Source organism: Bactrocera neohumeralis, chromosome 5 (genome assembly GCF_024586455.1).
Source record: "Bactrocera neohumeralis isolate Rockhampton chromosome 5, APGP_CSIRO_Bneo_wtdbg2-racon-allhic-juicebox.fasta_v2, whole genome shotgun sequence".
Taxonomy (NCBI): domain Eukaryota; kingdom Metazoa; phylum Arthropoda; class Insecta; order Diptera; family Tephritidae; genus Bactrocera; species Bactrocera neohumeralis.
This window is the reverse complement of record NC_065922.1, coordinates 7016015-7036027: the sequence shown is the minus strand read 5'-3', so window position 1 is coordinate 7036027 and position 20013 is coordinate 7016015. Positions and strand designations below refer to the sequence as shown.

Here is a 20013-nt window from a genome sequence, read left to right as displayed (position 1 = left end):
CATATGTATGTATGTATGTATGTATTTAAAGCAACTGATTAAATTTGATGAGGACAATGATGAAGATGATGTAATGATGATGATGTGATGATGATGATGATGATGATAATGATAATGATGTTCATGATGATAATGATGAGTATATGGAAATCAAACTAAATGTTTAGCTGAGCAGATATAGGTATATATACATATATACATGTAAAATTTACTTTACCTAGCATAGAAATGGCAATTTTTTCTTGTAATTTTAAAACCTAACCTATTTGTTAAGTAATAATGAATTTGAACTTTTACAATGTCTAAAGTTTTTAAATCATGCTAAAGCGCGAAATTAAGAGTATTTCTTGCAAATACTTGCGGCGATTAATCTCTTCAATTCGTGAATAGTTCATAATTGTAATAGAAATATTAATTATGTAGTAATTTAATAATAATAATTACAATTACAATAACAGCAATGGTGTTTACGACGATTTCTACCATATACAAATATTATATATATATTTAAAACATTAATCACTTAGTTGTAGCAATGAATATATATACATACATATATATATAAATATAAAATAACTGTACATTTAGTTGTGTATGCCTAATGAATGCAACAAGAAAAAAATATATAAAACAAAATTCAAGAGAAATGAAAAATGAAATGTGTAAATATATTAAGTAAACAGAATTTTTAAAAAATATCAAATAACTGCATTGTTATTTATTCGGAATATTTTTAGTGCGCTTTGCTCGGCGTTGGTGCAGTTTTATCCCCTCCACTGTTGTCTGTCTGTTTGTTTGTTTGTGTGTTCGTCTGTTGCTTTTGATTTTAATTGCACATAAATTTGAGATTTTCATTTCATTTTTGCACAAGCCTTTATTTTATGTTACAAATTTTGTTTAAAATTCTAGCTGCTGAAACTCCCACAACCAACAAAAAAGCGCGTTAGACGGTCAATTTAATATACATATGTGGTATGGCATTTCCTGTAAGAGAAACTGCGCTCCCTGCTCTCTGTTGTTTTTCGTTTTGTTGGATTTCTAACGGAAAGTCTCGTTAGAAATTATTACTGTGAACTAATTTGTGCCATTGTCGCTGTTAAAATGAAAGCTTTTTGTAGTCCATACTATTTGTTAAGCATATTTTGGTTTGCTTTTAATTTAATTCATATTTTTATAAAATATGTTCAGTTTCAATATTTGCATGTCATGAGTGAATTTGCCCAAGGTTTCGACAACAGCAAAATTTGCATGTATTTTGCTTTATTCTCACGTTTATCTTCCCAAAAATTTCCAACTCATTGCTGTTGCTTAAAGTATTTTGACAAACTGAACTTAAATATAAAAAAAATTGTATTTTTTTTATTTAAATTTTTACAGAGTGTTTTTTCGTAGTTGTTTTTGTTGTTGTAGCGGCACAAACCCGCTCCAAAAATTGTTTAAGAATATTAACAAATTTATAGTTCCTAACTGCAAACAAATATAGGGTTGCTCGGGTTATGTGTAGATCCGATTGTCGGAGAAGTGAAACCATTTAACTAAAACTCTCCCACGCTTTTTGTTTATTTTTTTATTTTTTTTTATATAAAAAATATATTAGAAACTAAAAATTGTTTATAAATGAAGTGAATAAGTCCAAGACTAATAGAATTTGGAATTGAACCCAGATATAATATGTACAAAATTGTTGTTATTATTTCAGCTCAATTACCGTTAAAATATTCAAGAATTATTTTTTAGGATATCATCTCAACTTCTTTTAAATCTGGATCCGTTTTGGTAACGTAAACTCAAAATATTTATAAGAGTCACAAAAATTATTATTTTTGGCTGTTAACTGTCAACTTGCTGTTTATTCAAAGCATTTGCGAAAAAAATCGCATGACATGAAATATCACATGCAACAAAAAATATTTTTAATCTCTGTTAATTTTAATGTCAATATATCGTCAGTACATTCTTTCTTCTCTTCCATAACAACAAATTTCTACGCTAAAGTGTAGAGTCGAAAGTAGGGCCACCAGGGCGGATGATGAACATGCGTGTTCTGTTCTGTTAAGCGCTTCATTTGCACTGCAACGAATAACATAACATTTTTGTTTACCTCTTTTGCTTCTAAACATCTTAAGTCAAGCTAATGTTAAATTTATATAAATTGCTTTATTTCACAATAACACCAGCTCAAACATACTTCATCAAACAATACATGTGTGTTTTCATTTCTCATTGCCAGCGCCGGAGCTGTTGCGTGGTGAGCCTTACGGTCATGCAGTCGATTGGTGGTCACTGGGCATACTCGTCTGTCAGATGCTCATTCAAAAGGTAAGCAGTTTAAATTATTCTTGTTCTCCTAGTAGTTACTGCAAAATATATATGTACATGTATAATTTTCTATGTGATAATTCATGTTTTTGAAACCGCAGTTTGAAATATTTCCCGTTAAGAACTGAGATTCACTTCAAAAGTTTCGAACTCTAAATTATCGCAATTAATTTTTTGGTAGTAACAGTCAAAACTCTTGTGAAATATTAAATTAAATGTAGTAAGAAGAAATTAGCGTGAGTCTCTAGGCTGTTAAAACTAAAATAACGATTACTATTCGTTTTGCGAAACGAAGATGTGCTTCTATTTCGGTACTAAGTAAAGCTAAACAAAGCACACTTTTGTTTTGTTGTATAATTTTTAAAGATTGCTGAAATATGGACTGAGGTAAAATCTATATGTATGTGATGAATAAATTCAAAGTGCATTTACTTGAATGAAAGAAATTGAAATTGTAACAGTTTTGTACCGTTACTAGTTTTCTAGTGCTCTTGGCAGAAAAATGCTAGTAGGTCTCAGTCTCGGCGTTTACCTTGTCTTTGGGTCACATTTCCTTTCAAGGATAAAAAAAGTCGCTGAATCCGATTCGGAGAATGAGATTGGGATGGAAGTAATTCAAAGCTCAATTCATATAATTTTCCTATTTTTTCATTCTGTTGATGTTCCGTCTTTCACGTTTTGGATTCGGTTCTTCGTATGCAATCCACTCGAATGGATGGTTGTACTGCAGTTAGAGGCATGCTTCATATATTATCACATAGCGACTCTAAACATTATTCGGAATCATCAAACTATTGTCGGGCGTTACGTAAAATGTTCTGCATTTTCTCGAAATTTTCGTTGTTTGCTCTTGACAGCTTTTTTGTCATATTTATATACTTCCACATATAAGAATACGTGCTTAAAATCCTGCACTTGGGATCTGCTGTAATTTCACCTTTAAGGTAGAACTAATTTATGATAAGTATAGACTCTGATATTAACTATTAACTACTTCCGTTTTTCAGATTTCATTTTTCAGATTTCATTTCTTGACTAACAATTTCGGATACTACTCCTTTTGTGTCATTAAAGGCATGATAAGCTGTCCATTTTGCTGAAACTATAAATCACATTAGTTGATATTTGGAACTTCATAAAAAAAATTGATCAATAATGTAATTCGTCTGGACAATGACCTTAAGTCTCTAGTATTTTGCAAAGAATTGTCATTACCACATTTTCTCTTCCATTCTATACCCCTTGTTCTTTTGTGGACATGACAGTGCTCCAATTAAATATTTTTGCCCTCGAATCTATCTAGATTTCCAATAAAGTTGCATTCAGATCTTTGTCAAGATACTTCAAAACTTATGCAAAGCTATCCATTACTTACCATTTTCATATCTAGCTGCATTATGTGATGTTGCTACAAACAACCGTTACGTGAACTATTACACTCCCTTTGCAACACATTGCTAAAGTGAGAAAAGTGTTGGAATTTGATTAAAAGACCAATTCGTATTTTTTATTATTTTTTATTTTTTATCCAAAAATTGTCAGTCTATATAAAAATCGTACAAATACATTTTGTTCATATGCATGTATGGTATATAGGTGTTATGTAATCATCGTAATTTGTTCGTATCCACGCGCACACGCATTGTGCACCACTCAACTGCATTTCAATTACTAAAATGCGTTTTCGATCGAAATGCAATTGAAAGTCACAGCAGCCATAAATGCGCATGGATCGCTCAGAGACCTAAAAAACTTGAATTGCAAGTGCCAGCAGAGTTTTCATAAACATTAAGCATACGCACACATATAATTTATAAAATTAAACGTAATTGGTCCATGGTATGTAGGTATTATCTAACGTAGGTTGGTGCTTGTTTTTGCTTTTGCTTTTGCTTTGTCTTCGAATGCATTCAAATATATCTATCGTTTTATTGTTGGGGCTGCATTAGTTGCTTTGCTTTTGTTGCTTTTGCTTTCAAGGCGGACGTTACTGATGTCGAGCTTTTCAATTGTGAACTGCTTAGATTAAAAGCTACAAATACATTGTGGGTCTACCCGTCTACCGTTACGTAGTGGTTCTAGAACTTAAAAGTAGTTGTGCATCTTTCGTAATGATTGCGTTCCTCTTATATCCATCGGCAATAATTACTCGTACATCCTCATATATATTAAAATTAAATATTCCCTCGTTTGAACTTCACCTTACAGCATTTTGTGGATTTACTTGTATTTTTTTAATTTAATTAAGCTTAAATTACTTTTGTTTTATGTATATAATTTATGATATATCATAATTACTTGTGTAAGTATTATTGCTTGTATGCCATCTTCTTGGTTTGTCCTTATTTGTTTCCACTCAAGTGCAGCGAGTGTATTCCAATGCTGGGTAATTAGAAGTAGAAGACCTCTAGCTCTCTGTGTGGTGAGCACTAGACTGTCATGGCGTTGGATGTTGCAATCTACAAAGCACTTGTTTTAATTCTCCCGACCGTTATCGGCACTTTCTTGTATACTGTTTAATAATAACTTTCATGGTTCTCTTTACACTGCCTACGTCATACGAATGGTTGGTTGGTTGCCTTTATCTTGCAAATATTAATTCTGTCGGTCCCTCGTTTTGTCCGTTTTGTTGATTTCGTTTCTTTCTAAATAGTTTTTACAACTAAAAATAACTAACTATATATTATTAAGAGCGTTGAGTTTGTGACCACGTGACATCGGTCAGTTTGTGTTTTTGCAGAACTTCATACCCAATTGTTTGCTGTTTGAAGTGTGGTCAAATTGTTGTTTTTGCTTTTGAATTTTTGCTGTTTTTTTTTTTTGAAAGGAGGTATTCGATCGGATGCATATAGACTTCTAGTCAGATTTCTCCTCCTTGGATTCGCTACTTTCCTTAGATTCGGATTCAGACGAATCGGATGACGAGTTGGAATCTTTAGATTTCTTGCTCTCACTCAATTTCTCAGCCTCGGCAACGGGTTTTTTCTCTTCCAATGTCTTGGGTTCACTTTCCTTTACCTCTGGTGTTAGTTCTTTTTGTTGTTGCTGTGGTAACTCAGCTGGTGCGGGAGCAGCGGCGGCGGGTTCTTCAATTTTCTTAGCTTCTGGTGCGGCAACAGCGGCAACTGGTGCTGCTGGTGCTGGTTCCTCTACCTTCAAGGCCTTGGCTGCGCTTTCTTCGCTGGCTTGTAGTGGAATATCACCGGCTGGTGCTAGCGCCGCTGGTTCGACCTCCTGAGCAATTGGTTCGGATGCAGCCGATTTGAGCAACTCTTTGGGTGCTTCTGGTAGTTGTTTCTCAGGTTCGGCAGGCTGTTCAAGTGCAGCATCGGTGGTGAGAGCGGGTGTAGCGGCAACGGGGGTAGCAGCAGGGGCGGCTTCTTCAGCTAACAAACTCTTTACTGCTGGCGCTACTTCAGCAACAACGGAAGCAGCAGGCACAACATTGGCATCAACCTCATTTACAGCTTCGCCAACGCGTTCTTGACGTGCTGGAGTTTCCTCCTTCTTAAGTTCAGTAGCAGCAGGAGCAATATCAGCAGTGGCGGCAAGAGCGGAATCAGTCTTCACCACAGGTGTTTCCTCAGCGGCAGAGAGCTCGTCCTTCTTCTGTTCGGCTGGTGCGGCTTCAGCAATAATGGTGGATTTGCCTTCAATATTAGTTTTCTCTTCAGCAGCGACAAGGGTTTCCTCAGCTTGTTTTGGCTCCTCAGCGAGACCGGCAACAGGTGCGGTGGCGGCAGCAACAGGCAGGGCTTTAGTTTCCTCTACTTTATCATCAGCGCGTGTCTGCTTATCCTTCTTCTCTTCCTTCTTCTCGGCAAGCAAACTCTGGCTGATTTCGGAATCGGGAGCGTTCAATGGGAGTTCGACGGGTTTTAGGTCCTTCTTCTCCTCGTTGGCTAGGGCCGGCGCTGCTGCAGCGGCGGCGGGAAGTTCAGCTGCACGTGCCTCGACTGGCTTAACCACATCGGCAACCTTCTCATTGACCTTTTGTACTTCAACGGACTTCTCTTGTACTTGTGGCACCGCCTGTACTACCGGTGACACTTCCTCATCTGGTACGGGCAGAGCGAATGCGCTGACGAGCAGGGCGGAGAGAATGACTAATTGGAACTTCATACTGCAACAGATAGAGGACAAAAAACGAAAAATTATTATTATATAACCACTTAATTAAGGGGGAAACTAATTTTATTTGCATTCTGTGTGTATAATTTAATTATGCCTGGCCTAAGTGGAAATGGAATGGCGCCTCTCGAGGGCTTGGTCAATTGGAAAGGTCATATTAATGCGGCGCAAATTCATACAATGTTGATTACACAAGCGGAATTCCTAACAATTGAATTTGCACAAAGTATTCAAAGTATTTTTACACACATATTCCACACATTTCAATGGACCGCCACGTATTTGTATTTTTAACAAGATCTATTTGTAAATCAGTGGACAGCATTCGACTTGTACAAGAGCCCTGCGCTCTGTACATCTGCTTAATTTGATTGAATTGTCTGCGCCGCTCTCCAAATGACGGAAGCTTGCAATTTAATCAACGACGATGGCGCAACTGTAAGCCGGCATGTGTAATCTCGAAGCATCCATTGTGCTGGCCGCACATGGCCACGGGAGGCGAGAATCATATGAACGCGTGAACGCCGTGACCACTAAATTCAATAAGCAAGTTCAACGTACAGCGGGTTGGGGGGCTAAACGCGCCTACCTTCCAAAAGCTCACAAATAATTCTGGAGCATTCCTCCGATCAGCTTAAGTGCTAATTGTAGATGCTAAGTGGCGCGGGCATTATACTCGTGGATGTATGTATGTATATGTCTGGGAATACATGATTTTAGTAAATAAAGCTTTCGTTACATTGTATTGAATGTGAAATTATAAATGACACTCGACTGACGTCTGTGAATGTGGGTGGTACGCAGTGAATCCTGCACATTTCGCTTAAATTCCGTAATTGCAATTCAATACCTTACTTTTTGAGTTGCTAATTGTCGCAAAATAAATAAAGTGAGTTAGTTGTTTTGATTACTCATTATTCGCTTGACAAAACCGCTTACAATTCGTATTTATTTATACTTCACTGCGACGGTTTTATTTCCATTTATATCACATGATCTAATTGTTTACTCTAAAGGCCCATAATTTGATCAACAAACAACGAATATGAGTAAGTGATAATAATTGTCATATTCTGCTTTGATTGTACATAAAATGAATGCAACGGTCGTATAACCTAACCTCAACTTACAACTAAGGCTTTGGTCAAGTTAAGCTGCGTTCTTTTGAAAATAAGCCTTAAAAGATTACTCACTTAACTGCTTGTAAGGCAACAAGTAGAGTTCACCGCTTTACCGAGTTCAGTAAGCTTAGTTATAAAGGAAGCGACTTAAGAAGCAATATTTTCACGTCAAAAATAATAAAGCATTTTCAAACAATCACTACCAAAATGTCTCAAAATGCTATCTACGAATAAAATTAATGATATTTTTAGTTGATATTGCTGACAAGTGTTTTTATAACAATTGGAAACATTTTATCGTAGTTGAGTGTGTTTTTGCGACTCGCCTGCAAGCTTTTTATAAGCCCAAGTTGCTTTAAATGTCGATCTCGGCAAAACTTCTTTTTTTTTACAATTTTTGTTATATAAGTTTGACACACAAACAATTAAACTGCATTCCTTTACATATATATTTCGCTATATACATACATATGTGTATGTATGTTGAAACAACTGATTACCTCTTCTCTATTATGTTTGTAGCGCGGCTCCGCACGCCAAATATTTATTTGTTTATTGCAAAAAAATTAACTCAAAGTTCGGTATTATTATCAGTTGACATTTGATCACACATTCGTAGTTTCTATTGAAAATATGTACGTGACTCAATTAGTTTTATGAACACTCGTTGAACTTAAGAGAAGATTAAAAATTTCACTAATGCAATCTTTTCAAGAATATATTGGGTAGTCGAAAAAGTCTTTTCGTATTTTGTCAATAGATGTCCTTGCAGTCGTATACAAGATCTTCAGTGCTACCAATCACATTGTGTCATACCATATAGTGTTGGTGAGGTGAGATTTTAAGCTTAATTTAAATAAAAAACAAGTAAGGAAGGGCTAAGTTCGGGTGTCACCGAACATTTTATACTCTCGCATGGTAAAGTGATAATCGAGATTTCATTATCCGTCATTTACATATTTTTCAAATACCGTATTTGTGTAAAGTTTTATTCCGCTATCATCATTGGTTCCTAATGTTTATACTCGTATTATACAAAGAAGGCATCAGATGGAATTCAAAATAGCTTTATATTGGAAGAAGGCGTGGTTGTGAACCGATTTCAGCCATATTTCGTACATGTCATCAGGGTGTTAAGAAAACATTATATACCGAATTTCATTGAAATCGGTCTAGTAGCTCCTGAGATATGCTTCTTGGTCCATAAGTGGGCGGCGCCACGCCCATTTTCAATTTTTAAAAAAAGCCTGGATGCAGCTTCCTTCTGCCACTTCTTCCGTAAAATTTAGTGTTTCTGACGTTTTTTGTTAGTCGGTTAACGCACTTTTAGTGATTTTGAACATAACCTTTGTATGGGAGGTGGGCGTGGTTATTATCCGATTTCTTCCATTTTTGAACTGTATATGGAAATACCTGAAGAAAACGACTCTGTAGAGTTTGGTTGACATAGCTATAATAGTTTCCGAGATATGTACAAAAAACTTAGTAGGGGGCGGGGCCACGCCCACTTTTCCAAACAAATTACTTCCAAATATGTCCCTCCCTAATGCGATCCTTTGTGCCAAATTTCACTTTAATATCTTTATTTATGGCTTAGTTATGACACTTTATAGGTTTTCGGTTTCCGCCATTTTGTGGGCGTGGCAGTGGGCCGATTTTGCCCATCTTCGAACTTAACCTTCTTATGGAGCCAAGGAATACGTGTGTACCAAGTTTCATCATGATATCTCAATTTTTACTCAAGTTACAGCTTGCACGGACGGACGGACAGACGGACGTACGGACGGACAGACGGACGGACAGACAGACATCCGGATTTCGACTCTACTCGTCGCCCTGATCACTTTGGTATATATAACCCTATATCTGACTCTTTTAGTTTTAGGACTTACAAACAACCGTTATGTGAACAAAATTATAAACTCTCGTTAGCAACATTGTTGCGAGAGTATAAAAATAAATTCGGGGAAGTTGGAAAAAAACTACAGCTGATCAAAAATGAGTGAAAATAACGAAAAAATTCGCAGTATTTTGAAATTTTTGTATAAAAAAGATAAGAATGCCACCAATGAAATTTGTGAAGTTTGCGGATACGATGGTGTATCAGTTCGTTTAGCACAACAATGATTCGCTTGCTTTCGTTCTGAAAATTTCGATGCGAAAGATGCACCTCGCTCTGCTCGACCTTTCGTTGAAAAAGTCAATGAAATTATGGAACAGATTGACCAGGACCGTCACATAAGTCGCCTTGACATCGCTAAGGAACTTAAAATTCATCATCAAACGGTTTTGATCCATTTAAAAAACGCTGGCTACAAAAAGAAGCTCGATGTTTGCGTACCAAATGAATTGTCTGTGAAAAATTTAATGGACCGAATTAACATCTGCGACTCTTTGCTGAAACGAAATGGAATCGAACCTTTTGTGAAGCGAATAATAACAGGAGACGCAAAGTGTATCAAATACGACAATAATGTGCGAACTAGATCATGATCCAACGTGGTGAAGCTTAACAAATAGTCACAAAGTCAGGATTGACGCCTCAAAAAGTTATGCTGAGTATTTGGTGGGATTGGAAAGGATCATCCACTATGAGCTGCTTCAGTCTGGTCGAACGATTGATTCTACATTTTAATGTCAGCAACTGATGATATTGAAGCAAGCAATCGGCCAGAACTTATCAACAAAAAGAGCTTCGTCTTCGATTAGGACAACGCTAGACCACACACATCTTTGATGACTCGGCAAAAACTGGGAGTGCTTGGCTGGGAAGTTTTGATGCATCCACCATATAGCCTTGACCTTGCGACATGGGACTCCCATTTGTTTCGGTCAACGCAGAAATCTCTTAATGGAGTAAAGTTGGCTTCAAGAGAAGCCTATGAAAATTACTTGTCGCAGTTTTTCGCCGAGAAACCAGAAAATTTACACCGCGTTATATTTTTAGTTTGAAGTCACATGAACGTCATCAAAGTTAGTGAATTGTTTACAAAACCATGAATATATTTAAATTTTATTAGATAAATAAGCAAAACCTGCGTCAACCATATTGAGCTTTCAATTAGAACATTTTTACTGTCAGCGGCAGACAGTTAAAGCATTAAAGCAGCGTTTTAAGTAATCACTAACAATTTGTGCAAATGTCTAGTTAATTTCGAAGAACTTACTATGAAAAGGCAAAATTTGCAATTACATGAAATTATCGTTATTTGTCCACACACAGAAACATACACTCACACATCGACAGCCATTTGTTTCCATTTCTCAACTGACAGCTGCGAGCTATTTTGCGGCGACAACAATAGGAAAGTTTTTCAATCGAATTCACGAATTTTGCGAGCAGAAAGTAAGTGCTTAACTAAATTACGGTTAATTGCCGTCTTCTCAGAACAGTATAATTTAATAATAAACTTTTTATTAGGCGCCATAAATCTGGCGAAACATTTTTATAGAGCACTATAATAGCCACAAAGCAGCCTGCAGTGATGATATAGTTTTCTGTACTCGAACCGTGTCGCGAATTTTAAGTAAATCAGCCGAAACGCAGCTCGAGCGTTAATGGCACTGCCATTATTCTAGATGTGAAACTTGACTTACGAGTAATTAATGGCTTCCAGTGCTCGAATGCACTTGGAAATGTCTCGCGACAGCGCAAGTAGGTGGACAATAATTTAAACGCTTCAAAAGTGCAATATGCAAATCAGCGCTTATGCCTGCTGCATTAACTACGAAATCGCCACAATTGCCAGGCGATGACTAATGCCGCGCCGCAGCGCGTGCGTGCAACTGAAAGTGGCGAGGCAGTAGCGCAAACGTAAATCAGCGTATTTCCTTTCCAAAGTAGTGACAATCATAAAAGACACTTAAAGCGCAATCAAAGACGAAATCGCGCCTACAACTTTTCAATGCTTTTCAAAACAGAAATATATATATTTGTATATATGTATGGGTAAAGTGCCTGCAATTAATAAACGTGCCATCAATAACGGCGCATTACACACAACCGCTCATATGTATGTCTGTACGCATAGGTGTATGAACCACAATTACATAACATGCGCTAAACGGTTTATGGCAAAGAAGCAAAAACGTTTCGCAGCCTCGGTCCGGCCCGCCAGCTCGAACTTAAAAATGCAAAATTTATGTCCGCTTGCTTTTTGCCGCGCCTTTTTTCGAAAAAAATATTTTTTTTTTATTTTTTGCAATATATATATTTTAATATATTCGTACATACTTATATGTATATATTTTGCTTGGCTTCACAGGAGTAAATAGATAAAACTCGTTTTCATGCCAATTCGTCTCACATTACGCGCACCTTCGCTCTTCCTTGCGCACAGTACCTTCACACATACATATGTACACATACTATATATGTACATAAAATCATATATGTATGTCCAATGATCTGTGGTAAATGCTACAAACTTTCTTGTTTCTGTTTTTGTTTTTGTCATATGCCCCGATTTAGTTGCTTCGGATTATTTAATATTTAACGATGCGAAATGCTTCATAACTCTTGGCCGGACTGTCTGCCGTCCATGCCACCAAGCTATGCCAACCATAGCATCGCCAGCTTTCACAGCTTTGGTTATCTGGCGACTCCGAGCAGAAGTCGAATTTTTGCGCTTAAGAGCAACGCGTTCATTGACTCTGCGCCGGACGCGGCGCTGGCCAAGAAACTCGTTTATAGAATAGTTTGAGGCGTTAGCTACTACCCAACAGGTAGGCATCCATGCCATAACTTGTACATCTTCAGCATCATCTGGTTATTTGCACGGCAAGCCAGATTCCATGAAGGTATGTATGTATGTGTGAATGTAGGAGCATATGTATGGATTCTTGCCGATATTCTGCCAGCCATGCCACTCAACTTTGAGTTTGAACTTTAGCAGGATGCCAGCAGTAGGCTTTTATGCTTGCTCGCTTCTAATGTTAGCCTTGCCTTTCTCTTGACAATACATAACATATACCTATATGTATATATATACATATATATATGTATGTATGTGTTTGTTGTAAAAAACTTTATAATGACAAGTTTAATTAGGTTTTTTTTGCTTGGCTGCTGCAATAAATTTGTACCAGTCATTTCATTTATTGTTTATGGCCCAGCCATAAAGCTGATGGTAGATTAATCACAGCTTCCACTTCGGTCAGGTAGCCATGGCCTATAGAAATGTGCTGAGTGAAGTCGTAAAGCAAAGAAATATAACAAATTGTATGTAAATAATAGGTAAATATGTATGCGGTCGCAGTTATGAACATGCTTGGCCATGTTCTACGCTCTTTGGGTTCAAAGAAGTTATGTTAATTTTTCTCTATCAGCTGTCAGCATTGACAGCCCGCAAGCGTGCCGTTCTTCATTTTCGACAAAAGTAATTTTAATTTTTTTAGCTTTTTATTGAAAAAATTTGTATTTGCCGTAGTCATTAATAAAAATCCATGAGTGAGTTGACATTCAAGCAATTTTTTTTTTAATTTCGTGCGATTTTAATTAAAAATAATAGTAAATTTATTCCTTGAAATTCGTAGTTTTACTTCCATATTTTTTAAAATAAACGCTGTTAACAGAAATTATATTGAAATTAAGTTAATAGAACCAAAAATAAAAAAATTTTGATTTTTTGTTAAAAATATTTTTATTAAAAATATAAAAATTTTTATCAGTGGTTGCATGGAAAAATGGCTGCAGTCAAGTTAATTTAGAAATTAGTTGTTGTATTTATAGTATACGGTGAATTGTAAGATTTTAGTTTCAAAAAAGTTTTTTTGTTTTTGAGATTCCTTATGTTTTTTTCCAAAACATTCTACATATCAGTTCGAACCTAACGTAACCGGAACGAACTCGGATTTTTATCCATCCAAGGACTGTCAACTTGGCAGAATTCTGCCGCTACAATAACAACAACAACATATCTTGTTCGAAAATGTACCATATTCTACGAAGATTTGCCACAATGCCACGTTGACAGCGGACTTTTATGATAAGCATTAACAGTTTAACAACTAGTGATCTAAAGCCAAGCTAATCAATGCCTTTTTAGTTTAATTTTTTCTTTTTAAGTATGTATATAATCGTTGGGTAAGAATAAACTTTAAAGAATGTATTATTAGCACTATATATTTTCCGTTTTTTATGGCCTAAAAAAATATTAGAAAATTATCGAACTTCAGCGGAGAGTGAAGTTAGTCAAAAAATGGATTGTTTATAACTCTCTCGAGTGAGTACTATCTAAACAGCATGCATATTTCCCATCCCCAAAGTAATTTCAAACAAATTCGATACTACATCGCACATAAAAGACCACAAAATGATGCTTTTTCATACTTTTGTATTCAATAAGACAAACTGCACTTGCAATAATTCAACAAAAACCGATTGGCTGCCATAAAATGAAGCCTGTCAGCGTTGCAGCATCATTTAGCTGGCAAATTAGTTGCCAAATGGACTGCGCATGCGGCACCAGGCGACAGCACACTAGTCACGGAGACAAGTACTTGTTGCCTTGTTGCCTTATTGCCTGATAAACCGCATTACGGCGAGCACTGGTGAGCTAGTTAGTTGTCCACCGTCAATATAAAACCGAATGAGTTATGCAGTTGCAAAGCGAGTTGTTGTTGTTTTTTGCATATTTTTCTATTGCTAATTTTTCTGCAAGTTTTGCTGCAATTGCTTGAGTCGCTGGTAAATTACCAAAGCGCGAAAAAGAACGATTTCTGCTTGAAACATGCAGCGCGGAAAATCTAGTTTCGAAGGAATGCGATTTGTTGCATGCACGAGCAGCTATGCAAGTGCATATACTATACGTATGTATGTATATGTATAAGCTTGCCACCAAGCATTGGTGCATTTATTTTGCTGGTGCGGTATTCTAGAACACGGTGTCATGGTACAGAGTCACAACTGCATTTCATTGTCTGCTGCTACAAAGCAGTCACACCACACACACACATATGTACATCCAAAGCAATATGCAATTGTATTGGTAATGGCTAATGGTTAATGCAGCAGTTGATTAGCAACAACAAAAACGCTGTAATAATGCAATTGCGCGCCTTTTCAATTTCTATGTGGAACCTACATGTATTAATTACGTTTTTGAACTTTGCCAAACAAATGAGCGATGAAAGGCCCTGGACCATAATTGCCGCTGCTGGCATGTAACAGCTATTTATGCACTCGTATGTGTATGTGGGGTTGTGTGCAGACCAAGCTGTAAGCGCTTGAATTATGGCGTAAATGCAGCCGATCATTATAAAGCATACACAAATCGAAGCTGGTTTTACTAACACGTTATGTTATGCAAACAAGTTCTCACTCCACACAACTGCACATGTATGTATGTGTGTGTGTGTGTGTGCTATGCTTACAAGCCTCTGCATTCTGCAATTGAAATGCGATTGCATGAAGTTTTCCAAAAGTCAATGCGGACATGCTTATTTCATCAGCAATAATGAAAATCTGGCATGTGACTGCGCTGCGGCTTAACGGACCACGGGCCTTAGCCGCCGAGGAGCGGCGAATGCACTGCTTTGGCGCTTGTGTAGGTGTTTCCCACAGTTGACTTGGTGTCTTTTCTTGAGTATTTCTTAATGTCAAATACAATATATGCAAGATAGCTCGGTTGGTCGGTTGGTTATTCGTACACCTTGAATGTCACTTGGACAAGTGGTTTGCATTGCATTTATTATATATAAATACATACATACATATATTGCCTGTTATGCACGTGTGTGTGCGCGCATTATTTGTCAATTTTAATATATTTCTTTTAGCTAGACTGTGCGCTTCGATTGTTAGGGCCCGTCTTGTCCGATCTGCGGCTCGAATTCGTTGATCTACAAAGTTGGATCGAGTTCAACAACATGTTTCTACGTTTTGATTAATAGATATGAACAGGTTCGGATGGCGTGTGAATATGTGATAATTTGATTTTTCAGTTCAATGTCAAGTTTGGTTTTGACTCGCTAAATAAATACATATGTATTCAGTTGCATTTTATATTTATAAAAAATAATTTGTGCTATGTCATGGAAATTTGTTAATTGGCGTGGCATTAATGCGTGCAGACTTTTCTGCAAAATTTTCATATAAATAATAATAAATATAAATATATAAATATGTTATGAAATTCGTTTGGAAAAGAAATTGTGAAAATAATTTTTTTTTCAAATTATGTTTCGGCCATTATTACTTTTTTAATAAAATATTTTGCGAGTACAAAGTTTCGAAATTCATGTATCAACTTCAATAATGTTTTAAAACAAAAAAAATTAAATACATAGAAAATTTTGCAATTCGTATATCAATTTCAATAATAAAAAAAAAATAAATACATATGTAAATACATTTTTTGAAAATTTTTTAGAAAAATACTTTTTTAAGCTTCGAAATACATGTATCAACTTCCATAATGTTTTAAAACAAAAAAAAAAACGTGTATGCATACAAAACTTCGAAATTCATGTATTTCAATAATAAGAAAAAAAATTAAATACATATATTTTTTTGAAAATTAAAAAAAAAAATAGTTTTTTAAAAAGTGTTTTAATCCTGTCATCCTTATTTTTTCTACACTAAGCTCATCCTTCGTCATTTTGACTATGACTTATTTAAAACGCTAAAAAAAATTTGGGAGGGAAAAAGCGAAACCAAAATGGATTTTATTACTTTGTTTAATTTTTAATCAAGAAGTAACGAAATTCATATACCATATATTTTAAATTGAATTTTTTAATTAAATATATTTTTAAATTGATTGAAATCGGAACAAAACAAATAAGAAAAATGTGTTTTCAAACGATATAAGATCGCACTTCGTTGTTTTGACGAAGGATTACGAAGCAGGGTTAAGAAAAGTTTCTGCAAATTATATAAAAAATATTAGCGGTTCTGACAATTTCATTGCTTAAAATTAAAATCTAGGAATTAAATTTTTGTTTAAATTTCATTAATGATACTGGCTTCTTAAAACAAACGTATGCCCAAAAACTCTGAAAAAGTCTGATTTTGTATACTTTTCTAATATTTTTAAAATAGCAAATTCCCTATTATTTTTACCAGAAAATTCAACTAAAATAGAATAGAGGCAGTTTTTTCAAGATTATAAAAAAAAGAAAAAACTGTTAATAGTACTAAAAATAAAAAAGATTGCTTATAAAAATTTTACAAATAATTAAAAAAATTAAAATAAAATAAGAATATATAAAACATAATAACATTATTTTTTATATAATAATTCTTTTATAATTCGTTTTAAGAAGTATTCTTTTTTTTATATATATTTTTTGTAAATATTATTTGTAAAATTTTTAAAAGCAACCCTGTATAATTAAATAAAAACTATAAATAACATTTAACTAAAAAAATACTTTTTTACTAGTTTTATTTTTTTCAATTACAATAGTAATTATTAAAAACTCTCTTTTCTCATATAATTTCATTATAAATAATCAAAAAAAAATTTAATATTCTTAAGATTTAATTTTAAAAAAATTCATAATTAAGATATAATGTTGAGGGCTTAACATAAATTTTTTATTTTAGTATTCTATTATATTCTTTCAATTATTAAAAACTCTCTTTTCTCATATAATTCATTATGAATAGTTAAAAATAAAAAAAGCTTTAAAAATTTAATATTCTTTATATTTAATTAAAAAAAATTAAATACTCAACATAACGTTTTTAGTTTAGTATTCTAAAATTTATCAAATTTCGATAATCGCCGTTTCAGTCACAATTTTTAAACAATATTTTCATAAAACTTTTTTCTAAATAAAAAAAATGCAATTTAAAAAAAACAGTTTAATTTAAACAGTTTTCATTAAAAAAAAACTTAAAAACATTTATTATGCTGAAACAGCAAAAAAATGCTATTCATCTTAAAAACAATTAGAAAGCACCGGCTGAAGTATAATATACTCTTTATAACAACAAAAAATTTAATGGAAATTTTTCTCGAAAAAACACAAAATTTGTGCCAAATTCTCAAAGCGTCTGCTCTATTTATTCAACTAATTTCATGCTTTTTCTCTGATTTTATCACCAATTAGAGCATTTTGCAAGTACACTTCTTTTCAAGTTAAATAAAAATTTGCATTTCGGCGCTTTTTGCGTACTTCAGTTCATTAAACACACAAAGTGTTGTTCGTACATGTTTTTCGTTTGTTCAATTTGCACTTAATTAACCACGCCACATGCGAAATTCTACACTAAGCACCGAAATCGTCAAGCGTGGTTTGATGATTTTATTTTCCTGCCCACAACTCACCTGAAATCTGTGCTAAATTTATTTATTTTTCTCGCTAAACGTGATGCACAAGAGATGGAGTTGAGCAAATTTATTTGATTATCACAAAAAAGCAACGAGTGCAAAGCTTACAATGACCAACACCAGAAAATTTCCACTATTTGAAAAACCAAACAAAAAAAGATATTAATATTAAACTTTAAGCGCAGCTCTTGCTACTTTAGCTGTAGTAATTTTGAAATAATTTCAGCGCGCTATTTAATTCTATTTTGATTTTTTTACTTTTGACTACTAGTTGCCTTTACCTTGTGTTTATGCGCAGCGGACTGTTTCGAAAAGCACTTTGATTAGCTGCAGACGTGGGCCGGCGTTTATATATCCCCGGCAAATGGCTGGCTGCTGGCTGGATATGAGCAGGAAAATTTGTTGTGATGATAGTAAGAGGTATGCTTGCTGCTGCTGCTGATGATGATGATGGTGATATTGCAGTGTATGTACGCTTATGTTTGTGTGTGTATACTCCCTATACATGGGCACATACATACAACACACATGCATGCAAACGTATAGATGAGACGTCGCTGTTGGCTCGTTGGTACGTTTCCTACGCCACAGCTCTGTTTTTGTTTTTATTATGCTTCTATTCTGTTCGCCAGCGGCATTGTTGTTAGTGCAGTGCTACTCAAAAGTCAAGCGCAGCTCGGCACAAGCCACTCACCGGCTTGAGCCGTGCGAGTGCCGTTGCTCTCACTCGTTGCACTCTCAGCATTTTTCATGCGTTTGCATTGGTGTGCGCACACAAATACACAGTTACTTGCACGCTCTTGCTGTGCTTGGGCATAAAAAAGTAGTATTGGAGGAAAATAAAAATATCGCATGCGATTTTCTAGCAGCCAAGCACATTTGCCTATCGGTGTCCTCACACATGCACATGCAAAGCCAACTCACGATTTCCGTGTATACATATATACATTTTAATGGCTGATAATCGAGAATAATACGATTTTTGTACATTAATCTCTTATATGCATACATATGTGTGTCTGTATGTACATTGTATGTATGTATGTAGGAGTGGAAATATAATTTTCGTCGAGTTCAGTGCGGCGCAGTGCTAATATTTACCTTTTCTTGAAGTGTGTTTAAGCTAAAATTGAATTTCAAGCCACAAGTGCATGTTTATTTAAATTTGTACTGAAGCAACAACAAAAATGCATGCAAAACATATGCAGCTAACGTAATCTTATAAAAATCAATAGCAACAAAGAAAGTGGTGACAAAAACTGCTAGAAATAGTACAATACAGTTGAATGTTTACGTATGAAGAATTATTATATGTAGACCAAAGTTTTAAAATATTATTTAAAATATTTTTAAATTTAGGAGTGTTGGAAAATAATGGTTTTTTGAGAAATAGAGAAGATATGAGGAAAATATTTTTATTGCAGCAAAACAAATCATCAGTGGAAAGAAATGTTTTCGTTGGTTTGGCAAAATACAAATTGTTTTTGTTTTTTTTTTGTTTGTTGCTTCTACAGCCCTGAGGGAATAGAGAATGTAGGGATTTTTTCAAGAATTTTTTAATCTTTAGTTAGAGGAACTATAATTCGCTTTGGAAAATTAATATAATTTTATAAGTGTTAGACATTGCACTAATATTTCAAGCAAAGAAGAAAAAATTAAGCCCTGGTCACCTGTCACCCTGCTTTTCAATCCAGTTTACAAAATTGATAAACAATTTTCAAGCTCTTAAAAACAAAAAATTCCAAAAACTTAAAATTTAGTAAAAAAGTTATATTTTATCAGATCAGTAAAAAAAAGTTATATTTTATCAGATCAGAAAAAAATTCAAAAAACTTAAAATTTAGTAAAAAAAATTATATATTATCAGATCAGAAAAAATTTCAAAAAAAATAAAAATTAAATTTTATCAAATCAGAAAAATTAAAAAAAAACTTAAAATTAGCGCTTAAAAATGAAATTTCGTCAAACCAATCTATCTATCTCCTTTCATATTTTAAAAATATGTCTTTGTATGTGTGTTAAGAATTTTCCAGAAACTTCAGAAGCTATCATAGGCTCCTCAGCATCAAACCAATCATTCCAAATTAGTTATACGTGCTAAGACTCGTTTTTAAGGCTTCTTCGCAGGCACACACGCACATTACTCAATCGCCTCCAACTCC

General features: G+C 34.6%; 2 protein-coding genes across 3 annotated transcripts in view; one reads left to right on the top strand and one right to left on the bottom strand.

The window, feature by feature from the left end:
• Positions 1–20013, top strand: part of LOC126760090 (serine/threonine-protein kinase S6KL) — a 66383-nt gene that overhangs the window by 18258 nt on the left and 28112 nt on the right. The window contains exon 7 of the mRNA XM_050475479.1: positions 2231–2319. Within this exon, the coding sequence (XP_050331436.1) occupies positions 2231–2319 (89 nt within the window). The remainder of the gene's footprint in view (positions 1–2230; positions 2320–20013) is intronic.
• LOC126760091 (enolase-phosphatase E1) lies at positions 3821–18246 on the bottom strand. Of its 2 annotated transcripts, XM_050475481.1 has the most exons (3): positions 18133–18218; positions 17849–17984; positions 3821–6442 (listed from the first exon to the last, which is right to left on the bottom strand). In XM_050475481.1, the coding sequence occupies exon 3, from the start codon at positions 6439–6441 to the stop codon at positions 5176–5178; it is 1266 nt and encodes a 421-aa protein (XP_050331438.1). In that variant the 5' UTR covers position 6442; positions 17849–17984; positions 18133–18218; the 3' UTR covers positions 3821–5175. The 2 variants fall into 2 exon arrangements, with proteins under 2 accessions (XP_050331438.1, XP_050331437.1); XM_050475480.1 differs by lacking the exon at positions 17849–17984 and having other exon boundaries at positions 18133–18246.